A 26,364-nucleotide genomic window follows, 5' to 3' on the forward strand; every position below is an offset into this window, starting at 1 on the left:
AAGTTGTTCGGATTTCACATTTTATTGTCTATTCTGAAATGAAATTATTTCATACTATTATATCTAACCTTTGATCACCATTATTTAATTGACAATATTAGGTAGATTTTGCAAATTTATGAAAATAATCACGAATACGAATATTTCATTATCATTATCATCAGTTGTGCTTAAATATTCTTGACAATTATGCTGAACGAGCTGAATATAATCCTTGATTCATTCAAAAGGCATAAATGGCTAAGTTGTGACAGATATACTACTGTAGGGGAAATTTCATGTAAGCTTGCGAAAACTTCTGATCCCCTTGACTAGTAACATTTTTCTGTGTGATCTTCACAGACGAGCTCTTAGTCGGAATGAGAGTATACGCTACCTTGTTCCCGAGAGTGTTATTCAGTACATCAAGACTAATGAGCTCTACCAAAAGGACAGCAACAAGAATAAAAGTAAATAAACATCTTCTGAAAGGTTCAGCTTTTGGCACCATGGTAATCACTAAAAACTGTTTTTGTTTTGAATTTTTTAATTAACTGCTTGCCTGTTGATTGGATTGACTGCTTAATTCAATGTACTGCTGTTAAGAAAAAAAGAGGGCAATTTTGCATGAACATTTTACTAATTGATTTTTTATTTACTGCAATTGCTGAGGAACCAATTAGTGTACTCAATTTCCATGCACATTTATATCCTTGTTTCTCTAAATATATGTTTTCTTTCTAACGTTATTTTATTTCATAAATGAACCTAGTACAGTAGTACATAAATAATTTTTTTAATTATCAGCAAATTTACACTTCAATTTTGCCCTATTTTGGATAATTTGATTGAATTGGCAAGCCATACAAATGTTTTTACATCTGCATGCACACTAGGGTGATTAATGGGTCCATACATTCTGGATAGCTGTTGAATACAGTACTAGAAATACCAGATCGGTGGATGTGGATTCACAGCTTTGGCGTACCTAGGGGGCTGAGGGTGACCCTAAAAGTGATTGCACCCCTAAATGACCTTACCACAGGAAATTTTCTCAGCAAATAACTTGCAGTACTCAAGTAGTTAAAAAACACCTCTTAATGCTTTAATTTCCCTCAAGCAAAGTCTTCTAGGTACGTCACTGATTCGTAGTGATTAGAAATTGATGGTTTTAGTTTATTGTGTTAGTTACAAAATGACAGATTTTTAGATGAATATTGGTTTTTGTTTATCATTTTCATAATTCATACGGTATCTCAATTTAACTGGTACATTTATTTTAATTTAAAGCCAAGCTTCAAAATTTTTTTTTTTTTGTGTTGAATTAATTGGATATGCCAATTCTAAGTGGCATATTCCGTCCCAAGATAAACATAATATGGAGTGAGTTGTTGTGGTTATGAGAAAAAATCCTGTTACCATGACAGGAATTGAACTCAGGACCCTGGAAGCATCTTAACCACCAAGCTATTCAACTCCACTCTGTTGGTATGCTATACAAACTAAATATTCTAACAGAAATGTACTAAATATTAATCAATTTTTCCAAGCAAGTATATTTTGGTTGTCGGAATGCATATCCTTCTAACTCTATATCTCGGTAAAAAACAAACCTTAAGGAGGCATGTAAAGTTTCCGAGATATATTAGCAATTTTGGAACTTTTGCTACTTTTAACTGCACATGCCAAATAGGTTAAGTGTCATGGCGTGGTGTAACCATTAATAGTAAAGCTATCAAACAACAGGTGATTTTCAGCATTGTTGTTGTCAGTGATACATTACTATTACTGCTACATTACTACTGCTTTTTCTAAATCAGATCTTGGAGGCAAATATTGGAACAGGTATATCTGTAGATTTTCTGTTGTGAATTGGATATAACACCATACATGCAGGGGGAAATGGGTATTCAAAGAAGTTTTGAAAATTAAAAGCAATTTTCAGATATTCATATCTGTTCCCAATTATTTCATCAGACACCCTTTCAATGTCAGAATAATAATTTGTATAACATATCAACAATGTTTTCCCCTCTTGGAGTCTGTCTTTAAAATTTAAATACTGTAATGGCTTATCACACTCTGATTGAAATGTGAAGTATACCTAACATTGACACAGTAATACAATATTAGCTAAACTTGACACACACACAGCTACAGTAGAACTAAAACGTTTGTACTAAGTGAAGTAGGCCAAATTTTTTTTTGTTTTTCAGAATTACTGGGATGCTGCTGTTTGTGTATCACCATTTTACCTGTGTATAAGTTGTGGCACGGTTTTGTCAAATAGAGTTACCAACCAATTCTGTTTCCATGGATACAATGTTTTTTTAGAGTTCAGTATTGGTAATTTAAGGCTATTATAAGACTAACCGTTGTCATGCTATGATTGTATGTTTGGATTACACAGACATTTACTGATGACTAAAGGTAGCAGAGAGCATAATGAAAAACTCTCAAATTTAATTAAAAACTGAGTGTACATCTATCTGTCGGTACTACCAGCACTGTAGGCACATGTCAGTATGAACATGGAGGTATAAATAGAAATGTTGAAAATCAGATGTTGTGTAATCCAAATTTGCTATCTGTTAGATCAGTGGGCATTTACACTTTCAACAAGCTTTTTCTATCTTTCTACTACTCTCTGAACTGAAAAATTGAAATAAAGCAAACATAGCCTTTGGTGGAATCCCCTCCATAAAGCAAAATGTAAACGGATGTTGCAATGAATGTATTGTACAGTAGTTAGTTTTATTGTAAACAAATTATGCAATTCAAGTTTAAAGAACATTCCTTGTGCATCTTTGAGCTATAAAGGCAATGAGTCCACTGTAAAATATTTTAAAAACTTTGTAGCACATTTCATCAATTATATTGATATATTTTACCTTTTTTTTTTTAACCTTAATAAAAACCATATTATTTTATTTACACATGGTGTACCGAAAAAAATTTGTTATATGTTTAATTATATTATTGCAATACATTTTACATTATTTATTGTTAATTTTGTAGAAGATAAATATTAAGCTCATGTTCAGTACTGTACTGTAGGAATTCTGCTTTAGTTATAATTTAACAACAGCCTGACTAGTGTCCAAACCTTTTTATCTATCATTAATCCATTGTGCATCATTAATGTGTATTCTTGATATTACTCTCAGCCTCTGTAAGGGTAGTTTTGATTGTTTTGTATCATCATTTGGAGCTATTGAACATGGTTAATCTATTCTGTGACCTACCCAGAGGCAGTGGAAATTGGGTGAGCTTGTGCAGCAGTGCATAATGGCAGATGTAGTATTTAGTTGTGTATGGGACAATTTTAATGGAAACGATTAAGTATTTATATATCCTTTAGGTTAAGTGTTGCTGCCATATTGACACAGTAGCAGACAACCGTAAGAGGTACCCATTTATACTTGTAGGTGGGGAAAAGCAATGCAGATAAAGTGCCTTGCTCAAGGACATAAGCGAAGTGCACAGCCTGAGGGTAGAATTGAAATCCCAACTTTGAGGTTGGCAAACCAAACTGCTTCCGAAGATAAGATACAGAAGAGAAAAAGGAAAAGCAATGTGGTTATTTGTTTATGGCTGTAGGAAGCTGTTGTCAGTGCAAAGTGACTCTGGGAAACACCTAGTGAAATCTATAATGTCACATGAACCACTCTGAATCGCATCACAGTCGAGAAATATGGGCCATATTCATAATTAATTACTGCAGCATTCCAAGTTTGGCCTGGATGTGCTGCAGCACTTTGGGAAAATTGCATCCAGGTGATTACCACCTGCAAATTAAAAATGCGTTTCCACAGCATGTCTACTAACAAATCCATTTTCTCTGTCATTTTGGAGCAAGTTCACAGAAGTATCCTCACAATGCGATCATCTGCGACACCAAAATTGAGAACTAGGTTGATTATTGTAATGCTTGCGCCTAATATTTGTTGACATACCCATTTTAGGTCAAGAGTCAAACAATGAAAGTATTCAGACAAAAATGTTATATATGTGAATAAGGAAATTTAGAATTTTTGTTCAAAGATTTAGTTTATTGTCATTGCTTATTGAAAAACTTTTAAATATAAGTACATGCTTGTGTCACAGTAATGGTATACAATCATTGCTTCTTTAGAAAAAAATATATTTAGATTTTTATGCACACCATGTTTTGCTTACGGCCTGTAACCACACACATTGTTGTTGATATGAAATATCCTAATAGAAATATGTAATTATTTTATCCACAGAAATACATTTTATACATTACAGTAGTTTTCTTTTGTCTAGATGCATTTGGTAGAAGTGTTTTTCTAAATAATTTTTTCCCCTTCTTTCAAAAGCAGTTATATATATATATTTGAATTTATCTACTTTCCTAAATCATGATGTGATAATGGGGCTTAGCTTCTATTTTGTGAATTGAATAAATACTATACTTTTTATATTCCTAGCTATAAATGTTGTGGATATTCTTATTTTCAAAAAGTTTGCGAGGACATGTTTTTATGTAAAACTATTTAATCGATCAGAAGAATGCTAACAACCGAAACCTGATGCATGCGAGTAAAGCTGGGTTTCCACAAAATCGCTACCAACTCTTAAGGATTGACATTAACCGTGCGAATAAATTCCTGGAGCCATTCATAATGTTTTTTTTATAAAAGACATCAGCATTATACACATTTTTTAAAATTAAGTTCGGATCATCCGTAACAGGCAAATTTACTACTAAAATACGCCCGGCATACAAAAAATCGTCTTAAACGCGATCAAATATGTGGTTCATATCTCAAGTTAAAGTATCGGAAAAGGCTGAAAACAGTGGACCTGTGTGATTGCATTATAGCCGCTCCATAGTCGGATTGTTTAAAATTTTCTGTCGAGAAGTAAACCATCTAACTAAAGGGCTTGGGTAATTTGATGATAATTTTTGGTGTGACATAAATGTACACTTTCAATTTCCAAAAAAAGTTATTCTGAATCTAAAGATGGTACAGAATAACCAAGGTGTTAACAAAACTCCTTATCAAATAAAGTTTTAAACAATTTTTGGTGAGTTAGGGTTAAAAATGTAAGGAAACAATATACTCATAGTAGTGACTAAAAGCAGGCAACCTGATCATAATAATCACATTTATTAATTTTAAAGATTTTTTCAGGGTGATTTGCCCTAAGTTTGATGGGTTGTAAACGATGTCAATAACTCAATCCGACTTCTTCGTCCATCAATGATTCTTCCTCTTCACTACTTGTCTGATCTGGGTCATCACATTGTTGTTGGCACTTAGAGCAATCACAAACGAACAGATAGTTTGATCTATGATGGAAAAATTAAACAAAATGAAAGAACATGAGTTTGTATTTTTACTGACAAAACAATATCAACTGGGACATTAGTAATAATGTTATATTTATATAGCGCATAGAGCACATTGCCCCTATGCGCTTTACAGAGAAATAATATAGGCCAACTGAGAAAAAGCAAATAACAATAAAATAAAATAAAAATAATCATAATAACAATAACAATGAGACTAAACTATTATATTATTAAAAATATATATAAAAAAAAAATAAATATTAAACTATTATACTAAACTATTCCTTAAACTAATTAACGGTTGGCCGTTGACTCCGAGGAGCTCACCCGCCCTTTGTTCAGCTATTGGTTTTTCTTGCTGCTGGGTGACCATAAACACCCTCCCCTCAGCAGCCACTAAGACATATTTGAGAGGGTTCTCAGTTTAGTCGCCGACGCTTCGACTGGATGGAGTTTAATGTCGTACCCAGGAAGTCCCTAACTACCTTAAGCTAGTATGCAGTGACAGCTAGTATGCAGTGACAGCTAAGATTTGGAATAAGGAGTACAGTACTGCAGAGATTCCTTTTTATATGCTGGAGGTTATAGATATTTTAGAGAGATAGCTGGGCACCAGGGGGTATCCGACCAGTTGGTCACAGCACACTACTATTTTGAACTAAATGTAGTAACGGCCATGTAGGCGAAACCGAATGTAAACTCAGACTACCACAACAAATTACAGACCATCAAAAGGGCTTCCCTGTTGTCACCAATTTTAATTCACCAAGTCATACTATCAGTGATTTAGGCGTTTAATCTTGGGCACCAATTTCAAATCTAATAAAGGCTAGAAGATGTGCTGAGATCAGTTGGCTCCTCTGTTTTTTAAACAAAAATTTAGATTTATGAGCGAATATTATCACATATCAAAATCATCTGAAATATTGCTGCTTACTTTAGGATGTTCTGTCTTGAATGTCGACTCCTTTGCCTTGAACATTCATCAAGATAGCATATGGTAATTTCCTACAATTAAAACAAAAGTATATAGTATTTTTGGCCCCACTAGAGGAAGAGGAAAATTATAGAACTTCTCATTGATAATAATTCTTAGTTGTATCTGTTAATGGTTGAAATAATATGATATGATTCATTCTTTTGTGAGCATTCCATTAGCTGACCTAAGACTGATCTTACTGATTTTGCTCACCTTGAAACCACATTTTAAAGAATTGAAGTATTTACTAATGTAAATACCACAACTTTCCACAGAATGTTAAAACCTATACTCACCTCGCCCTCTGAAATATCTTTGAGGGCAACTAAACTCAACACTGAATTATTCTCCAGAAACTGTACCTCAGCATTTGGATCACAGCTATGATTACCTTTAATTTAAAAAAAAAAGCATTGTAATAATGCTTCAACTACCAGCAAATTGTAACTATAAACAGTGTTATAATACAATATCAATACAAATCTGCATTCAGACAAATGGTCTATACAGCACCTGCTGTGGATAGACCAGAATAGCTGGTACCAGTTTACCGGGTAGCTCAGACACAAAATAGTACAAGCTAGTCCATGCTTTGAGACTTTGGTATGAAATACTATATAAATCTAAATATATTACATCATAAGATATATACTATAATCAACAGCATGCAACAGCAATTTTTAAAGATTTCACTGATATGCACTTACAACAACTCTGGAGAGAGTAAAGGGCTGATCCCTCACAATTCAAAAATGTACCAGATTCTGTGGAAAACAAACAGTAGTAGTAATTAAATCCAAATTGTATTGAATTAATGACATAACAGCAGACAGCTAATCATTTTGAAAAACAACACAATTCTTAGTTAAATTATAGGCGAACCCCATATTTATTTAATGGCCTTAACGGCCCAAGGCATGTTTCGGTAGTGTGCTTCTACCATCATCAGTTGTCAATAATGTATTTCAAGCAGGCAATCTCTTATATACTAAGAAATCCATGCTTAAAACATGCCATGAAATCGAGCATAACTTTAAAAAAAACCACAGTATGAATAAAGACTAGATTTGAACTCGTCACTGAGGACGAGTTAGGTGATCCGCCGTACTTTGACCCTCACGAAGCATGCGCGTTTCTGATTGAAAAGTATAATATTCTAAAACATGCTCTATTTAAAGAGTAATTTTGAGCATTCTAAAAGGAATTTTAAAGATAAAGAGTAATTTTGAGCATTTTAAGGACTTACGAATGTGTACACATACCTCTGAACGTCCGTGCGCACGGTAGTATTAATACAGTGTCAGAAACCCAACACATGTACCCGAAACGTAATTTCCAGCTTCACTACGTGCTGTGGGCGTGGAAATGAGCGTACGGCGCGTAAATTTTGGAAAGTTTTGGAATATTCTAAATGACCTGAAACGTGCTTTAAATTATCTGAAAAGTGATATTAACAATTTAAAAATTTTAACGCACAAGTACGAATACCTTATACGACGTGCCTGACGACGGTAATGGCACATGAATTTAAACCTTGTCAAGTTTAATTTAAAACCCCCTGTTGGTTGGTAATGCCACACGAATTTTGCACTTTACAGTATACGAACTATCGGTCTGATAGTGTCGAAATACAGTCTGCCGCCCTCTATTTTCAATGTGTTTATATGTTTTAAGGAAGAAAGATGAGAAGGCTCCAAAAAAGCATTCTTTTTGACCATGGTGACGACATCAAAATAAAAAATAAAGGGACACGTCCGAAAGAGAATTGATTTAGCTATAACATACTCACAGGTGGGAGACAATCAATCAAGATAAGCGAGTACGTTTAAAGGAGTATATAAAGTAATAACGAAATAAATTAAAATTCAATTTTTTCTTAATTCAAATGGTAATATGATGACGTCACAATGTCCGATCAGCCAATATGATCTAGTGTATAAGAGACAGATAGTGTGTATATGAAGCTTTCTGACCTTGCCTAACAAAAAAAAATTACATCCTAACTTAAATTTTTAACACTGTCACTTTTTGCACAAAAGTGCTTATCTCGCCGAGTTGAGCACTTAGTGCACATTTTTGACTTTCCGCCTTATTTCGAGTACTTTTCTGAAAAACTTCAAACTTTCAATGGAATAGTGTTTGTTTCCGGCTATCTCACCGTCCCTAACAAAAAATTACATTTTGACTCAACTTTTTAACATTGTCACTTTTAGCACAAAAGTGCTTATCTCGCCGAGTTGAGCACTTAGTGCAAATTAAAAAGTGATTTTAAGCATTTCGAAATTTTGACGCACGCGTGCGCGCGCGATAATAAGCGCACGCGTAAAATTAGGGTACTGTACATTCAACATTAACCCAAAGTTAATGCTCACTTAATACGATTTCGAAATGGCAATTAGTTAGGCTGATATGATCGATAATGTAAAAACGCAAAATTGCGCGTAGATGACGTCACGCATGACTGAGCGCGTTGAAAAGCTTACCATGACTATTCCAGACCAAGCCAAATGTCCGTTGACAGCGATTGTGCGGTAACTCGAGGCATTTTTTTAGATATCGTGCGAACAAAAAAGGGGAGAAAGAAAGAAGAATAAGAAAAAAAAGATGATGATGATGATCCTGACAATAACAAGAGGTGATCCGCTAGTGTAGCGGATCACCAATAAAGTAAAATCAGATTATATGTAAAGCTCTGTCTACACTATCAAATTTTGTGTGACAAAAAAGTGTGATATGCCCATATATGGGCATGATGACATCACACCATGACCATATATAGGTATAGCATTACTATATGGGCTTGTCACATTTTTTTGTCAAAGAAAATTTGATAGTGTGGATAGTACAGTATAGACAAAGCTTAAGAGTTAAGGAATGAAACAAATTCAAAGACATACATAATTTAACATAAAATAATTGCTTGTTATGGGAAAATTTCTCCCACAGAACATGCAAAGGTTTTTTGATTTTGAGGAGGAGAGTGGTTGAGGTGGAGTCAAGATTTGTGAAGCAGTTCTGATTGGCTAAAGGTTTGAAACCTCTCTTACTTTAGCATTTGGGCCAGACTGTGCAAGGCTGTGGGGAATTCGCCACTCCTCCCGCACTGCAGTCTGTTTTACCTTCCCAGCATATGCTGGTACCCATTTATACACCTGGGTGGAGAGAGACAAACGTAGATAAAGTGTCTTGCCTAAGGACACAAGCGACTTGCACAGCGAGGGTTTCGAACCTCTGACCTCAAGGTTGAGAGTCCGAGCCACAACCGTTACGCCAACCGCATCTGATTGGCTAATTCCCTGCATTGACATGTACCTTTTAATTATTTCAATACATGGGAATTCCCATCCAATGATGGGTGCTTACACACGCATATTGAGAAAAGAAATAAATCTATTTCAAGGTTTTATATGCCTCTATAACCTTTTACTATATCTTGTAAAAAATAATATTTTTACATATGCCATTGATTATTTTTTGTGATTATCTAGTATTTTTATCTCTAAAAATACATTTTATTTTTTAATTACTTGTGCAAAGACTTTCAGTGATTTCATGTTGGACTATTAAGTTTGAAAAAATGAAATAACAATAAACCCAAGTCAAGTGGCCGAGTAGTAAGGCACGAGCACCACTTACTACAGCCTTAATATTGGCGCTGGCTCGAGACGCTCCTCATCCAGGGTTCGGTTGGTAAAACAAAGTGTTCACAGATAAGAACTTACATGAGGTCAAGTTTCATATCTGGCTTGTGTGCACTTTTAAAACCCACTGCATCTTTCAGAAGAATCACACCGATGCTATGGTTTATTTCAGTCTCATCAACATAAGGTCTTTTTACGGCTGCAACAGTAGTCACAGACCACGACAATATACAATTCAGCACAATGACGCTGAAAGTCATACATTATTTTCCTTTACCTTCAATAAACTGTTACCTTTCTCAATATCAACATACAGTTGATCAATATAACTATCCAGTGCTTGTGCTTCATCTTCTTCAAGTGTCAGGTTGTCACAGTTCCTCACATAAACACTCAGTGAACTGCAAATAAGATCATAAATCATGTTAAATTACTTATGAAATGCTACTTAAGAATGGTGGTTAAGATTTGCAGCTTCAAAAATGGGGGCACCAGTGAGCACCGAGGGGGTCAGCGCTTCACCCCTCCCTGATTATGAGTTTCTAAAATTGATTGAATTGAAGCCTTTAATATCACTAAATTGTCTTCTTTTGGGAACTTTGTAACAATATTAATACTAACAATGGTGGATTGGGATGTCTTTTAAATTTGGTCGCAGACTGATGGGGTATGGCATCTTTTATTCAAGATAATTAATCACTGATCCATATAAATAGAATCAGAGTCTAAATTGGGCGAGACGAGTGGCTGAGCAGTAAGGCAGGGGTGCAGCTAGCTACAGCCTTAACATCGACGCTGGTTCCAGCTGCTCCTCGCCCAGGGTTCGGTTGGTAGAACCAAGTCTTCTCGAATAAGGACTCAAAATTGAGGGCCAGTGTATACAGTACATCTGGTTTGTGTGCACTTTTAAGAACTCATTGCATCCTTAGGAAGAGTAGAGGTTACCCCGATGTTATGGTTCATTTCAACCCATGTCATTGTGGAATGATGTAAACATGTAACTACTATAATTGCCTCTTTACAGCTGCTAGGTAGTCATGGATCACATCCATACGCAATTCAGCACAATGATGCTGCAAGTTATGGGTTATTCTCCTACCTTTACCTTTACACAGAGTGCTTAAAAATGGTATTGAATAGTCTAATACCCCATAGTGTCCAGACACAGTCAATCCTCCTATTAGAGCCATAGTAACAATCAATAACAATAATAAACAACAACAATAAACACAAAAATATTAATAAATGATATCAAGAATAAAAACATTACCTAGTACCCACTCCTTGTCCGTTGGTTCCTACTAGAGCAAACAAGGATCGAATGCCTTCTGGTGTAAACCACTGCAATAGTGAGATAAAACAGATCATTTAAAGTTTCAGTTGTTCGCTATTTTTGTAGTTTTATGTATGAAATAATGATTGTGGTCAGCTAATCATAAACTTTATGCAGCGGTCCTAAGTTGGAAGAAATCTGGAAATGTGCTTTCTTAACTAATTTAATTTCATTTTGGTGCGATTGGTGATTCCCACTGGCACTGAATTCTGAGACAATTGAAAGTAAGGTAGTAAAACTGCTGAATGTTATGAATTTGCAGAAGATTGGTTATTTGCTGGGAGACCTTGCTTGTTTGTGGGAGACTTGGGACCCCTGCTTTATGTAAAATTGAGCAAATTTAAAATAAGATATTTCAATAAAGCATGGGACCTTTATTGAAATGGGTTTGTTAATTAAAATGAATTAACTTGAGTAGATTCAATTTAATGCTTGTTGAGCCATGCAATAATTTCCATGAAATATTTTCATTATAAAAACCCCCTAAACTTCTTTCTATTAATACCTGATTCAAATGTTTAGTAACAAAACTAATTAAAATTTAAATAATTTTAATATAACATTGGCTATTCATTTCTGTTTTTTTAATGATTCCACTTTTTGTATGTTTATTAATTACTGTGTTTGTGTATCTAAATTTTAAACTGCAAAAAATGAAATAAAAAACAAATTACTACCACATGATAGGGTGCGCCCTATTAGAATTTGAATAGCGTTCAAAACTCAAACATGCGTTCTATATACACAGCACGTGTTCAACACGAACACTTTCTTTTGAAGAACACCCTCTAGTTTGTGGTAGTAATTTTTCAGATAGGATTGCATTTCAAAGAAACACTGGAGTCGCACCTATTTTATACGCTTTGCTACAAATTACACCATGGAGATGCCGCCATGGTTACACTAAGCACAATACACCTCCATGGTGCTCAATTATTTATTCTTTTAAAAAATTTTTTTTTACAAGATTTATGCAGCACACATATCCAATTTTGGTACAACTGTTCAAGGTGCTTTCAACTCCCCTGGTCATTTGACACAGAATCAATCAACATGCAAACTCCTCCACTCCCTGGGGAGTATTCCTAGTTATGTTTGTAATCAGCACTACTAATTTCATTCTGAATCATGCACCCCTACCAAGGTACCAGGGGCGGCACCACCAGCGAGGGGGCAGGGGGCTTAAGGCCCCCCCCCATCGGTCTGGTCAAGCCCCCCCATCGCCCAAATCTCGTCGGGCAGTCGGACCCAAAATAAAAAATAGGCCTAGTTTTCCTATCCCAGTACTGTACTGCCTACATCAAGCCAAATCTGTCTCAGCAATCGCTTTGTCTGGGTCTGATCAGTCAAGCAGAACATAACAATGGTGAATCAACAATTGACGGCCATCTAGCAGTCTCAATTTTTTTTTAAATCTAGTTTTGGGAGGGGACACCCCCTCCCATATCCACCCCTGGCTCAGGCCTTCGGCCCTAAAATAACACTGCGGGCTATAGTTACACCCATGGGCCACCCCAGTCGGACATCTTAGCCCTCCCGCAATAAATTATATCCTAGAGCCAACACTGCCAAGTACCCAGGCCTCTCTTCACCCAGGTGAAGAGAGGCAAGTGCAGATAAAGTGTCTTGCCCAAGGACACAAGCAGTGTGACAAACATTGGTCTCAAGCCCCCAAACTTCCGATTGAAAGTCCAACGCCTTACACTCTGTGCCACATGCTTCTACAATGGCTGAACTTACCTGAGCCACAGTGTCTTCCTGCAAAGCTGATGTGAAGACACCTAGTAACGTGTCGAACTGGTCTTGGAAACGTTGACCCATTAATTTATGCACTAATTCTCTCTCTTCATTGACTGTGGCTCGGCAGAAATTATTAAATTTTTTTATTACTTTTTCTTTGTCTTTTGCCTGTAAAAAGATTAAAACACACTGCACAGTTAAATGGATGAAATTTGAAATCCTATTTCAAAGTGATTGACATTCACATTAGTATGTTTCAATTAAATAAATTGTTTATGTTGCTGATATAATTTTAACTTACTTTTAAAAAACATGCACTTTAGGTAGCAATACAGGGATTTCAAAAGTTTTGAAAGTAGGAGGCTGAATCTGGCTGAAAAGTAGCAGGCGCACCATTCAAAGTTCAGAAGGGGGGGGGCGTGGTCGGGAAATTTTTTTTTCTAGATGCCAAGAACTACTGATTGTCATTAAAAAGGATCCACTGTGCGTGTCGTTGTGATGTGTACTTCATAGAATCGCATCGGCCGAAGACGGCTGGGTGTAGTCAGTGGTCAGCTTTCCAGGTTAATTGCCTTTTATTGTTCTTTTTTGACTTGATACCAAGAGTTTTAAACAGATTTGTTAAACTCACCTGTTTTATACTAGCAATCATCTTAGCAAGGAGCATAATACTAGTTGTTTCTGGGGGAAAATGCATATTCCTATAAATAAAATTTAAAATAGAAAACATTTTATAATTGTGAAAAACCGATTTTGTAAGCATAGTGTGTGCTCTAGATTGCCTGATGTGGTTATCTGAACTACAGTTATTAATCTCAGCAACATAATAACTTATAATAATTGAGACATGCCATCCCAAAACTAGCATAGTCCCTAAAAATTAAACTGAGTAATTTGCATAAGAATATGGCAGTATTGTACTCTTGTCTCTTACTCTTGTATTGTACTGTACAGAGAAGATATAATACTTACTAACTTTAGCAATAATAAGTTGATTCCAGTAAATAACCTATCATTTTAAAGCTTACAATGTCAAGATAATGAATATATAGGTCTCCCTCTAATTAAAGACCCCTCCAATTAAAGACCACTTATCATATATATGATAATAACATATTAACAAATGCCTTTCTTTATTATTCTAATTAGAGACCAAAGCTGCTAAACCATGGAAACCCCATGGTCACAAAAGTGGTCAATTGGAGGGATACCGGTATTAAAAAGTCAATTTTCTTGATTTTTCACTGATACTGGTTTTGACATGGCAAGTCCCAATTGTTAATAAATTTAATAACTTGCATGAGCCTCACACACTACCTCCATATTTCTTGTAGCATCACTAAAGGATGTTCAGGGTCTGGAGGATGCTGGCTGACACACAGTACCTGGTGGTACTGTTCCCATGCCTGTGTTCTGCATTCTTTACTGCAGTACGCTACCTAAGACAGTAAACAAAATCTAGAGATTTTAATTCAGAATGCTAAAGTGTTATGTGACAAGTAAACACAATATGTTAAAGACAACATCTGTTTTTCAAACACAAACAGTACAACAATCTTCATTTAAATTGCTTAGTTGGCATTTCCTGTAACTTGTAAATTATTATTTTCAATTGAAAAAAAAAAAAAGTATTGTTAGAATTCATTAAGATATACATATACTATCTGCGTTGATCTTATAAGCAATAAAAGTAAATATTTGGATTTCTTCGTTTTTAGGTTTGAGATAAAAATTAAAATACAATTACTTTAGCTACAGCTTATTAAGGATACAATAGTTGTATATTATTAAACAATAATATTCAATATTTGATTTTATTTATTTAGTATGTTTTAGCATTCAGTTGAAAAAGAATATGATCCCTTTGCCAGTTAACATAAATAATATATATATGAAAATTTCATTTTGGTAGTTAAAATTAAAACTACCTGAACTGGTTTCATTTTGAATTTGACTTATTTGATCTCTTTAAATTTTAAAATTTATCACAGTAAATTTATCTTGAAATACATTTACCGTACTTAACAAACATGGTAAAGTTGAATGGCTGAGCAGCAAACTATAGCCCTAATCTTGGCACTGGTTTGAACGGCAGAATAGCCAATGGTTCTTGAGGTGGAACAAGTCTTCTAAGATAAGGACTATAAACTGTAGGCCCATACAATTGACTCATGTGCACTATACAGAACCCAGTACATCTTTCGAGACGAGTAGGTGGTAACCCAGGTGCAATGGTCCAGATAGCCCCCATTGAGGATAGACGAGAGTAGCTGTCACAAGTTTACTGGGTAGCCTAGACATGAACAGTCCCAGGGGAGAAGAAAAATCACAAGCTGGTCCAAGCTTTGAGCACTTTGAGACTCTGGTGTACTGTAAAGCTCTATAAGTAAAATTATATACCTTAAACATAGACTCTAGGCAGCTGATCAGTTAAGAAGCAGGCAATAGAAAGTACTCCCTATGGGATAGTACTTTTATGCCCTCCACACGATGTGCAACCTCTAGGCCACTTTGCTATGTAATTCATGACACACATGAACTGTAAAAAAGACGTTACCACTAAGACGCTGAGAGAGATTGGCCCTTTGATCGCCTAGACATAGGAAGTAAGCCTAAGCCTACATGGTGTGTACTATTTTCATCACTTTTTTAGGTCTCGTAGGGATATATAAAACAAATATTTACTGCTCTAGATTTGGGGAACAGTGAAATCTATAGCCCCTCGTTGATGTGGAGAATGTACCCTATCTTCCCTCGGGCCACAGGCCTTCGGGAAAATAGGCTACGGTCAATCAGTTAATATTTGTACTATTAATATTAAGCAGAAAAGAGCCTTACCAGGCACTGTGGACATTCAACGTGGTTGTGTGGATTGACTTCACAGCATTCTGGGTGTGGTAGTACAAGTGATGGATTCCCAGACAAACGCTTAGCATTCACCTCGGCTGTCTCCAAAGCCTTCATGCAAAATTCACATGCCTTATACTTGTAAAATTCATTCCAAAGAAATTGAGATGAAACTAGTGGAGCCTCTTTAAATAAAACACTGCCTCTGCTGAGATGATGTGAAGCAAATAATCCTCGTCCCTTAGGGGAAAAAAATATCATTAAATGATTTGTTAAACTAATAATTTATTTGATTTGAAGTAACTAGCAGTATGTCCCAACACAATGCTACTGTAGCCAATAAGATGGTAATGGGAAATGTTATGCTATTGTACAGTATGTTAATAGGACAGAACTTGGCCTGAGTGCCAAGTAATAATTATAAAGTGAGAACATCTATGGACAGTATTGGATGGCTGAGCGCCGTAACCTACAGCCATAATATCGGCGGTGGTTTAAATGGTTTTGGCGGTGGAACAAGTGTTCTCAGATAAGGACTATAAACCGTAGGCCCCTTAAAAGAACAAGTAGGGGGTTAGCCCGGTATACTGGACCATATACAGCCCTGTTGTGGACAGACAAGAGTAGCTGGTAACGGTTTGCCAGGTAGCACGCCTCAGGCGCTTTGAGACTTCTCTGTGAAGTGCTATATAAATGGAACTACATTACATAATACACTATTTTGTACACCAATATTATTACAAAAAAATGATTGAATAGAAGTTCTATAATATCAAATTTGTACTGTACCTACAAAAATATTGTTCTATCAAGCTCAAGATGTGTGATATAGGTGGAGCTAATGTTTACCCCAGGACTTTTAAAATATTTTTAACTTAAAAGTTATCTTACGGTACAACATAAATAAGCACAGAACCAAAAATATTGTAACACCTGTAACAGAAATTGGATCAGCAAAATCAAAAATAGGCTCCCAGCGGGAGCATGTGTCTACTGCCTTATCTTATGTTCTTCAATATGCAGATGTGTGTATTATTGTAGTGTATCTGGATTTTTCATGAACATTTTTTTTCATAACAATATTCTGTATAGGCCTACACTAAAAACACTTTAAAAATGAGTAACTTTGGGAGTTACCACCTTACAGTATGTCGTTAATCACGAAGAGTACTACCATGTTCTGGAGGGCGTCCTTCAAATGACGGTAAAAGGCGTTCGTGGCGAACGCATGCTGCGTCTCTATAATGCATGTTTGAGTTTCGAACCCAATTTTGTTAAAGTTGTGAATGTTATTCAATTGTCAATAGAGAGCCCCCTACCTCGTGGTAGTAGTACCCATCATACCTAAACCGGACTTACCCTTTCCGCCATCTTTAATTGCTACATCATGACATAGTATCTATGCCCCTGTTGGGGGCAGTAGACACAAAAACCAATGAGCCTTTAATCTATTATATATTTGGCTAAATTTTGAATAAAATTATTTAGCCATTGGCAAGGTGTACTCTAATTACAAAGTGTAACTAAGGGCATCACTACAATTATTTTTAGACAACATACGGTAAGTCAACAGTTACCAAAAACACAGCTGAAAATTGGTTTTTTTTATCCTTTAATTTATTTTTACCAGTATAATCTATACCTTCAATAAATTTGTTTACACACAATATCCAATTATAATTTTATTTTTAACCTAAATTAGTCTAGGGAAGAAATTAATTGTATCACCAACATTTTTCTATTACACAGTCAATGTGTTAAGTAAGTAGGCTTTTTTGTACATTGAAGCCAGAAACTGTCATGATTGAATCTGTAATTTCAATTATTGTACATTTTTTTCTCTATATTTTCTGAAACAAATTAGCCAAAAAATTATAAATAGTATTAACAATATTAGACATGACAACTTTATTGTTTTTAAATTTTATCCAAACTTGTAAGTTAGTTTTCAAGGTATCCTCTGCACAAACAAAATACTTTTGGATGTGGACATCGGTTTTACATATATCCTAGGCCTAGTAGGCCAAATCCGGGTCGATTTTGGACCAGGTCAGGTTTTTACACGTTTGAGAAGATCCATCAGCTCCTCTTTGGATTAGAGTGGTGTCATCAGCAAACCTCAAATTTGATACCTCAATGCCTCCGATAGAAATCCCTCCACAATATCCTTCCAATGCTTTGTGCATTATGGCCTCAGCATAGATGTTATACAGAACTGGAGACATGATACAACCTTGTCTTACTCCTCTTCCGATCTTGAACCATTCTGTTAATCCATCTGCTGTTCTTACAGGAGACTCTTGATCGTCATATAAATGCCGGGCAAGCTCGATAATGTGTTCAGGAAACCCCATCTTCTTCAGTGCAATCCACAACTGATGGTGACTAACGCAGTCGAATGCCTTTGCATAATCTATGAAGCAAACATATAGAGGTATGTTGTGCCCACGACACTTCAATAATGTTCATCATGTTACTGAGCTGTTCTCGTGTTCCTTTTCCTTCCACAAAGCCAGATTGTTGTTCTGCCATTTCCATTTGGTATTTCCTTTTAATTCTGCTGATGATGATCTTAAGCAGAATCTTACTAGCATGTGATATGAGGCTTATTGTGCAATAATTGGCCACAGGCTTTATTTCTTTTCCTCAAATAAACCCCCTTAAATGATGAATTTAATGGAAGCAACATCATACTCAACACATTTTATTAATGTTCTACTACTGTATGTTAACACATCTGCGAGGATTGATGCATACCAACAGAGTTATGAGAGTAAACTCTATTAATAGAAGTTATGCACAGTATCAGATGAATTTTTTTTTTTCTAACCTGGTTGGGATCAATAAATCTTCATGGATCACGAAAAACATTCTGATGGTAATTATGCATTGTAGTTCCACATTTACAGTGAAATTAGGGGTCGTTTTGTATCCATTTTACACCAACAAAAATAAATGCTTCCCTTGACTCAAAGCCAAAACGACCCTACACCTAATACTAGGCCTAGGCCCGTTAGACTGACTATAAAATAAAATAAATTGCAACATGCAAAGTTATTTTATTATGATCATTTTTGGTTTCAAATTCAATCACACATGTCCAACTTCTATTATTAATAATAATAATGATAGGTAAACAAATAAACAAAATATAAATCAGGCTAAAATTTACATGCCAGGAGGCAGAATGAGTGGTAAGTAAAATACCATAAAAGATAACCCAACAATACGGTACATACATACTGTACATTATTAGATTACGAGCGATATTAAAAATAAATACAATACAGGTCTGTATTTAAACATTTATCATAACATTGGCCAGTTACGAGCTCCCCATTTTTTGGGTACCAGTTTGCCAAATGACGTGGGTACGGGTTAGCCAAAGATGGATACAGGTCTGCCAAAATTTGGGTATGGGTTTACATGGGTACGGGGAATACCATTAAATTCGAGCATATGCTAGTTCGAGCAAATGCTATTTTGAGCGTATGCCAGTTCGAGCGTATGCCAGTTTGATCGGATGCCAGTTCAAGCAGATGCATTTTTGATCGGATGCCAGTTCAAGCAGATGCATTTAGTGCGAACTATAACAAGGGTAAATTTATCCAAAAGGAATGATTTCATCGTTGTTCGTCACCTTCATTCTTGTATTTTTAGAGCAAAATTATACTTTTGTATGTTTTAAATGCAAAAATGCTCTGTGCACTAAAGTTCTGAAATGTTTTTGGCACTTTTGATAATTATTCCAAGTTTAAATTGGGCTTTACGACTACCAGATCACCGCTAACAAGCACGTATATTTCAAAACTATTGAATTGCTCACGTTTCATTCTGAATTCACCGTTTTTGTATCCAGTTGGGGTTTTGTATTTAAAAAAGCAAATTATATTTGTAATTGAATTATATAGTGTTGTAACTGTATTTGTAAATTACGATAATTATATTTGCAAATGGGAGTAACTGTAATTGTAATTGTTATTCACCATAGACATTTAAATTATATTTATATAATTTAGTTTCAGAAGGTGCACAAATCATTGGAGTAGTAGTGTGACAAGACTATAAACAGTAGAGTAATGACATCAATTTTCACCTAAGTAATTTTTGGAGGAGCTTGCACCCTTGAGACCCCCCTGGAACTCAACGGGCCTCTTCCCTAGGCAAAGCTTGAGCCTCAGCCGAATCCCGTTCGCCTCCATCCCACTTTCAAGCACGGATTGACACCTTGATGTTTAACCACGTTTCAGCCCAAAAAAAAAGGATGGTACCCTAGCAGTACAGTACAGTAACAACAAACTTAAATCAGAAGAGAGTAACCAACTATGAAATTGTTACAGTAGCTCAAAACAAAATAGGAAATTTGTACATAACTTGCACACCTTGTTCGCATAAGTGGATCTTATGCGAACACTCGAAGTGGTATCTGCTCGAATTGACTGGTTCCGGTACGGTTTGATTTGTGTACGGGTTAGTCAGCACTCAGATTGTAAAGTAGTAGGGTCCGCGTGGAAAATAATATATCAAGGGCGTCGGAAGCGGTCCGGCTGGTCCGGTTTTGGCCGGAACAATAATTTACTACTCAATAACGTTTGAAACCAAATTCTACTTTCTCTGACGCAATCAAACGTAACTTGCACATTCAGCTTATTGAAAATATGGAAATGATTTCATTTTTTACTGTAGTTAAGTATCAACAGCTTAGGCCTTTTTATCATGATTTGATTCACCACGTAAGTAATATTCTGGCCCCGAAAGCTAGGCTCAGAAATACCAGGATGGTGTCCAGCAGGGAATTTTATTTTATTTTTTTTATTTCAACAATATCTAAAGATGTAGCCATTCCAACTTTCCCGAAGGGAGGCTGATGTTAAGGGGCCCTCTATATACACACACACACATTATATATAGTGTATGAAAGAATAAATTTATCAAAATTTGTATACAATTCATTAATTACGTACAATTTATTGATTATATAATTTGAAAATAAACTCTATAATTCTCCATCTTTAATATACAATTTATAGTTTTGTATAAAAGAAAGGCTGTTAAATAAGGTAGGTGCAAGGAAGCTAAAATGCTCTTTTATAGCATTCAAGTTTTGTTTTAGATTATAGTTTTACCTTTAGATGACTAGAATGCTAGATTAATTCTAGTATAAATATGTTCTATAAGGATGATTATGAATAATTCATGAAATTTTACCAAACTACCGTACGTTTAAAAAAATTGCGTCCAGGAAGACATTTTTAAAGACCACAAACTTGAGCCCACCATGATTGGGACTGAGAGAAAAATGTTATGATTATGAAATGTTATGATTATGGCACCTCTAGATTACTGGAAATAGCACTCTCAAGACTTCAATTTGTTTACAATTTTCTTTTTTTTCTTATATTTTTTACTTTTAAAAATTTAGAGGGGGCAGCTGGGACCTTCCTTGAATCTGCCGCTGCATTTTCCCGGTGGCGAAAATTAAGAGTACAGTCATCACACAGGTTAAGAATGCTATATCTAGAAAAAATAATAACCAAATCACAATTAGTTTTTTAAATAATATGATAGACAGTGTATTGTGAAAATGATAATAAATTGTTCAAAATTCCTTATCATTTCCATAATTATATAAAATGAGATGCTTATTTGTCAATGAATAAAAACAAATGCAAGAAACATGAACAACATTATATAATGCAATATGAATAACAATGACTATAGGTCTATTATATTTAAGTTGACGGATGTCAAATACCTATAAAAAGATTCCAGATTCAAGAACACTTTATTGTCCATTTTAAAATAGGAATTTGTTTTTTCAGAGGTTATTTTCGGGCGTCTAGAAAACAACAATTTCCTCTTAGGCCAGTAAAATCAGTATAAACATTCAAATAAATAAAATTTTAAAATACAGGCAGCTAAACAATTCGGATGTGTAAAAAAAAAAAAAAAAAAATGTGATTAAAGATGAAAGCGAGAAAAAGAGGCCATGGCAATATTTTATTTGCCTACAGACAATCAGGCCAATTTTATGACCGTTTGACCTGCTACCGATGAGCCCTCTGTGCAGTTTGTGAAAGAGTAAAAAAAAATGTTGAGGATCTACATCTCTAGATTGCAAAGAATTTTGTACACTTTATGTAGGCCTAATTATGTACGCAGTGGCTAGAGATACGGTACCGTATTTCCACTTCAATTTGCTAAAGGTACGGCAAATGGCATTACATCACCATCACCCAATGAAGAGCCAGAATTTGCGTGACGTCATCTATCAAGACCGGCATCGCAGATCGCCCACAGTGTGAGATGGTGTGCGGTGAGCGGTGGGACTTGCGAATAAGTACTTGGCTTAGTACATAATTAGCTAAGAGTATATTATTTTTTTAAAACACTGTCATCGATAAATAGGCGCAGCCTAGGGTTCCACTCAGTAATAAGAGTCATGTCATTTATCTATATAGCCATATCAAGGAAGGCATAAATCCTCATTTAACGTAGGCCCAGGCCAGCTTGCTTTAAATGCCTTCGCTTATAAGAGAGGCTTTGGTCTAATCTACTTACATGACAACACATGCACTAAAAAACTGGATATACTGTACTCTAAACTGTAAATAAGAGGATTCTTAGATTACTAGCACTACTGTTTAAATGGGCCTGCATCAAAATATATTTGACACTAATAATAATAATCACGATTGTGGAAACTCATTTTCTCAATCTGAATTCTGGCCGAACGAACGATGTTTACGATTGATGGAAGTACAGCGACGAAGTCTACGTAAAGTTGGATAAATCAAGGAGGTATCGGTTATGCATGTGCATTCAAAGTGTATGAATATGTTGGTCAGATTGTAAGGCAGGGTAATTTCAAAAATATTATAAGCTAGACTTCTTGGACTAAAACTTGGGATGGGATTTTGGGGGTTGAGAACTTGGCCATGGAGGAATAAGTTTATGTCTGATATATGTCACCCTTATCGATCTGTCAATACAGCAGGGCCGCTGCCAAACGAAGAATCCAAGCAAGGCCTAGGCCTTACTTAGGTTCTTCGCCAAGCAAAGAATTTAAACAAGGCTTAGTGGCATTATGCCAAGAGTTTGGTACAGGATTCAGTCCCCGTTTGATAATGGTTAGATAAATGACATGACTCTTTCTAAGTAGAACAATATACGCCTATTTATCGATGACAGAGGACTGTCACTAGGCCCATTGTACTTTTTAATGTTCTAATTTACGCAGCAGCAGTAGATCATTAGCATTTCACTGCTCATCGTGGGTGATCTGCAATGCCAGTCTTTAAAGATGAAGTCACGTACATTCTGTCTCTTCAACTGGGTGATAGTGACGTAATGCCATTTACCGTACCTTTAGCAAATTGAAGTAAAAACACGGTACCATATCTCTAGCCACGGCGAATTATGTATTTTTATGCAGGCCTACTACGTAGGCCCTAGGCCAGGAGTACTAGCTAGGCCTAGGCTAGCCTAGGGCCAGGCCTACTCTAGGCCTAGTTACATACGATTCTGTGCACCTACTACTTTCCTAACAATTTTCTGCGCAAATTTTAACTATTTTTAGGTATCATCCGCGCATATAATAAGCCTAATATAAATTACAATGGGCCTAGGCTAGGCCTAGACCTAGGTAGGAGAGGAGGGCTGTTGGGGGTCTAGCGTTACCTAGCCGAGTCCTCCTAGGCCTAGGCTATGAGGCTAGGCCTAGGCCTAGCCTAGCTAGTAAAGTAGGCTAGAAAGGCTATGGCTCAGCTGCATCGATTTTTAAGATTCAACACATCGACAACCATTCCGCCGCAATAGAAATAGTACGTACTTTTCCACAACCGATATGTTTAATATAAACACTTTCTATTCCATCAGCATACGAGTTTTCTTTCAACACAACACTTGCATCATTTATGGGCGCAGCCATCTTTGTTTGATATTCTGTAGAAAAATCAAACTTTAAAACAAAATTATAATTAAATTTAATATTTAACCACACATTTTGAGTTTTAATTTTAATAAAATATCAAATGAATATATAAATATTTTAAAAATAATATAAAGAATATAATTATAATATTAATGATTTTTTAAATAAAATAAATGCATAAAATTTTCAAACCCTCCAACGAAGGTCAGAGTGGTTTGTTGACAATTTTCCCGTATATAAATACGATTTAATCCGTAGATAGCATACACAACAGGGTTAAGTATGGTTCTTCATTGGTCGGCGGCCTTGTTTTCATTCATACTAAGTCTATCTGGTATCCAATTTGCCGAATCCCAGTATTTTATTCCGAATCACATTTGTAATGATAAAGCAATTGTTCATAGAAAATAAAAGAAATAAGAGAAGTTTTTACACTAGAACGATGATCAGTTGCGATATGAACAACATATTTAATTGACAAATCAAATCAGATGACGTCATAATCATGGAAAACATTAAAATCGTAGTAGTATAGCAATATTTTATCGTTTTTCCATGATCATGACTTCATCTGATTTGATTTGTTAAAACATGTTGTTATCGTATCGTTATGGAATCGTCCTATAAAAAAAATCTCTTACTGTATTTCTTTTGTTTTCTATATGAACAATCGCTTTTTAGCTTTTTTATCGTTATTCTTATACCTGATAAAGGAAATGGTGTTGCGATAATGAAGAAAACTGATTATATCACATCTATGACGAACTTGTTCTCTGATTCAACTAAGTTTAAGAAACTATCTAACTGTTCATTAACCACGCAGCTTAACTCCTTACAAGCCTACCTCCGGACACTTAATGGAAATGAACTAACTGAAACTGAATACAAAGAAATTCGTCCAGTATCAACCATGCCTGCTAGAGCCCATGGACTACCTAAATTACATAAAGATTTTGATAATATTCCACCCCTAAGACCTATTATTGACACGACCGGTACTTGTTATTATTCAGTAGCTATGTTCTTATCAAACATATTAGGCCCTCTAACGGATAATTATTTTGTCCTTAAAGAGACTTTTGATGCTGCTGACCGCAGTAAAGCTATTCTAAACAATTTACATAATTTAGGTTACCGATTTGTATCTATTGATGTTGAATCTCTGTTCCGCTGCAGTCCAATGCCGTGAACAACGCTTCCCAGTGCGTCTGCTAATTTTGAATGGTCAGGGTACCGCGATCACGAGCCCTATGCTTGGCATTATAGGTTAGGCTTATGTGGGCTGGGATTTGCAACAAGGTCTTGGACTAGGCCTCTATACTATTAGTAGGAGGCCTGGTCCTAGTCTAGGCCTATAATATAGTAAAATTCTGTATATGTAGTCATATGATTACAGGTTTACATTGTACCAAGATCGATATTAACGATCGCATTTATTTTTCATTGAAAATAAAAAGTAAGCTTTAATTTAAATAATTTAACTTAAGGATTTAAAATATTCCAAACCTGTACGCTTAAGAAAAATAAAATAAAAAATAAATAAATGAAGTTAACTTATAACACAAACAACGCGATAGGATATAAAATTTGAGAGAAGTTTTGGTATACTGTACTGTATTCTGAAGTGCCATTCGTTTTGGGGTTGCTACAATCAGGAGTTACAATCGATCCAACAAATGTAAAGTACCATCTATTTCCTTACATTCCAAAAAGGAGGATTTTGGATGCTATTTAAATTTGCTGGAGGTTGAAAAATTAACTGTTAACTCCGTTGCTAAAGAACATAGAGTGGTACATGACTTTTCGGACTGGTATATTCCTTCAGTAGGTCCTATGTACTCTAGGTGTAAATAAATACAGAGAATAGGCCAATTTTAGTGAGAATTAAACATGTTTTAATAACGTATGGCCTATATACAATGCAACAGGTTGATCACAAAATCAGAAGCATGATTTCAAACATCAGAACCCAGCTTTTGTTGTTTAAAACTGTCGGGGCCCCATTGAATGAAACTACGGTATTATAGTTTATATTAGGCCTATATAGGCCTACTTTTTTTTAAAGTTTTTTTTTTATATTTTCAATGAAAAATAAATGCGATCGTTAATATTGACCTTGGTACAATGTAAACCTGTAATCATATGACTACTACAGAATTTTACTATATTATAGGCCTAGACTAGGACCAGGCCTCCTACTATAGTATAGAGGCTTAGTCCAAGACCTTGTTGCAAATCCCAGCCCACATAAGCCTAGCCTATAATGCCTAGCATAGGGCTTGTTTTCGCGGTACCCTGACCATTAAAAATTAGCAGACTCACTGGGAAGCGTTAACGGCATTGGACTGCAGCGAAAAATGATTCCCCCATCATTAATGGAACATGCCCACGTTACGCTTGGCTGATTAGTTTTGATTTACATTTCGGAGAGGGGGAGGGGGAGGGGGGCAGACGCACCCCGCCCCCAATTCCAAAAGGTACACTTTTTGAAACCTATGATTTCACAAAATCGTTCCTAATTATCACAAAATGTTATAGCATGCCTTGCATTATATATTTGCCAGCGTATCTAACCGTTGATTTTTAATA

At 35.5% G+C, this 26,364-nt stretch overlaps 2 protein-coding genes across 10 annotated transcripts in view; one reads left to right on the top strand and one right to left on the bottom strand.

The window, feature by feature from the left end:
- LOC117102980 (nicotinamide/nicotinic acid mononucleotide adenylyltransferase 3-like) overlaps positions 1-4,436 on the top strand; it is a 20,827-nt gene extending 16,391 nt beyond the window's left edge. For 5 of the 8 annotated variants that reach the window (XM_033243445.1, XM_033243438.1, XM_033243439.1 and 2 more), the window contains 2 exons: positions 343-449; positions 2,172-4,436. In XM_033243445.1, the coding sequence (XP_033099336.1) occupies positions 343-449; positions 2,172-2,269 (205 nt within the window). In that variant the 3' untranslated portion in view covers positions 2,270-4,436. Of the gene's footprint in view, positions 1-342; positions 492-2,171 lie in introns of all 8 variants that reach the window. The other 3 variants (XM_033243442.1, XM_033243441.1, XM_033243440.1) reach the window with 3 other exon arrangements.
- On the bottom strand, positions 3,066-23,786 carry LOC117102979 (SET and MYND domain-containing protein 5-like). 2 transcript variants are annotated; one of them, XM_033243435.1, is made up of 11 exons: positions 23,674-23,786; positions 15,834-16,082; positions 14,313-14,434; positions 13,627-13,696; positions 12,996-13,163; positions 11,193-11,263; positions 10,217-10,323; positions 6,989-7,045; positions 6,578-6,672; positions 6,240-6,310; positions 3,066-5,299 (listed from the first exon to the last, which is right to left on the bottom strand). In XM_033243435.1, exons 1-11 carry the CDS (start codon positions 23,770-23,772, stop codon positions 5,179-5,181), a joined length of 1,230 nt encoding a protein of 409 aa, XP_033099326.1. In that variant the 5' UTR covers positions 23,773-23,786; the 3' UTR covers positions 3,066-5,178. The 2 variants fall into 2 exon arrangements, with proteins under 2 accessions (XP_033099326.1, XP_033099327.1); XM_033243436.1 differs by lacking the exon at positions 23,674-23,786 and adding an exon at positions 16,776-20,591.
- Between the last annotated feature and the right edge of the window lie 2,578 nt (positions 23,787-26,364).

The sequence above is a fragment of the Anneissia japonica genome, unplaced genomic scaffold (genome assembly GCF_011630105.1).
Source record: "Anneissia japonica isolate Jap-2015-1 unplaced genomic scaffold, ASM1163010v1 scaffold287721_len753485_cov172, whole genome shotgun sequence".
Taxonomy (NCBI): Eukaryota; Metazoa; Echinodermata; class Crinoidea; order Comatulida; family Comatulidae; genus Anneissia; species Anneissia japonica.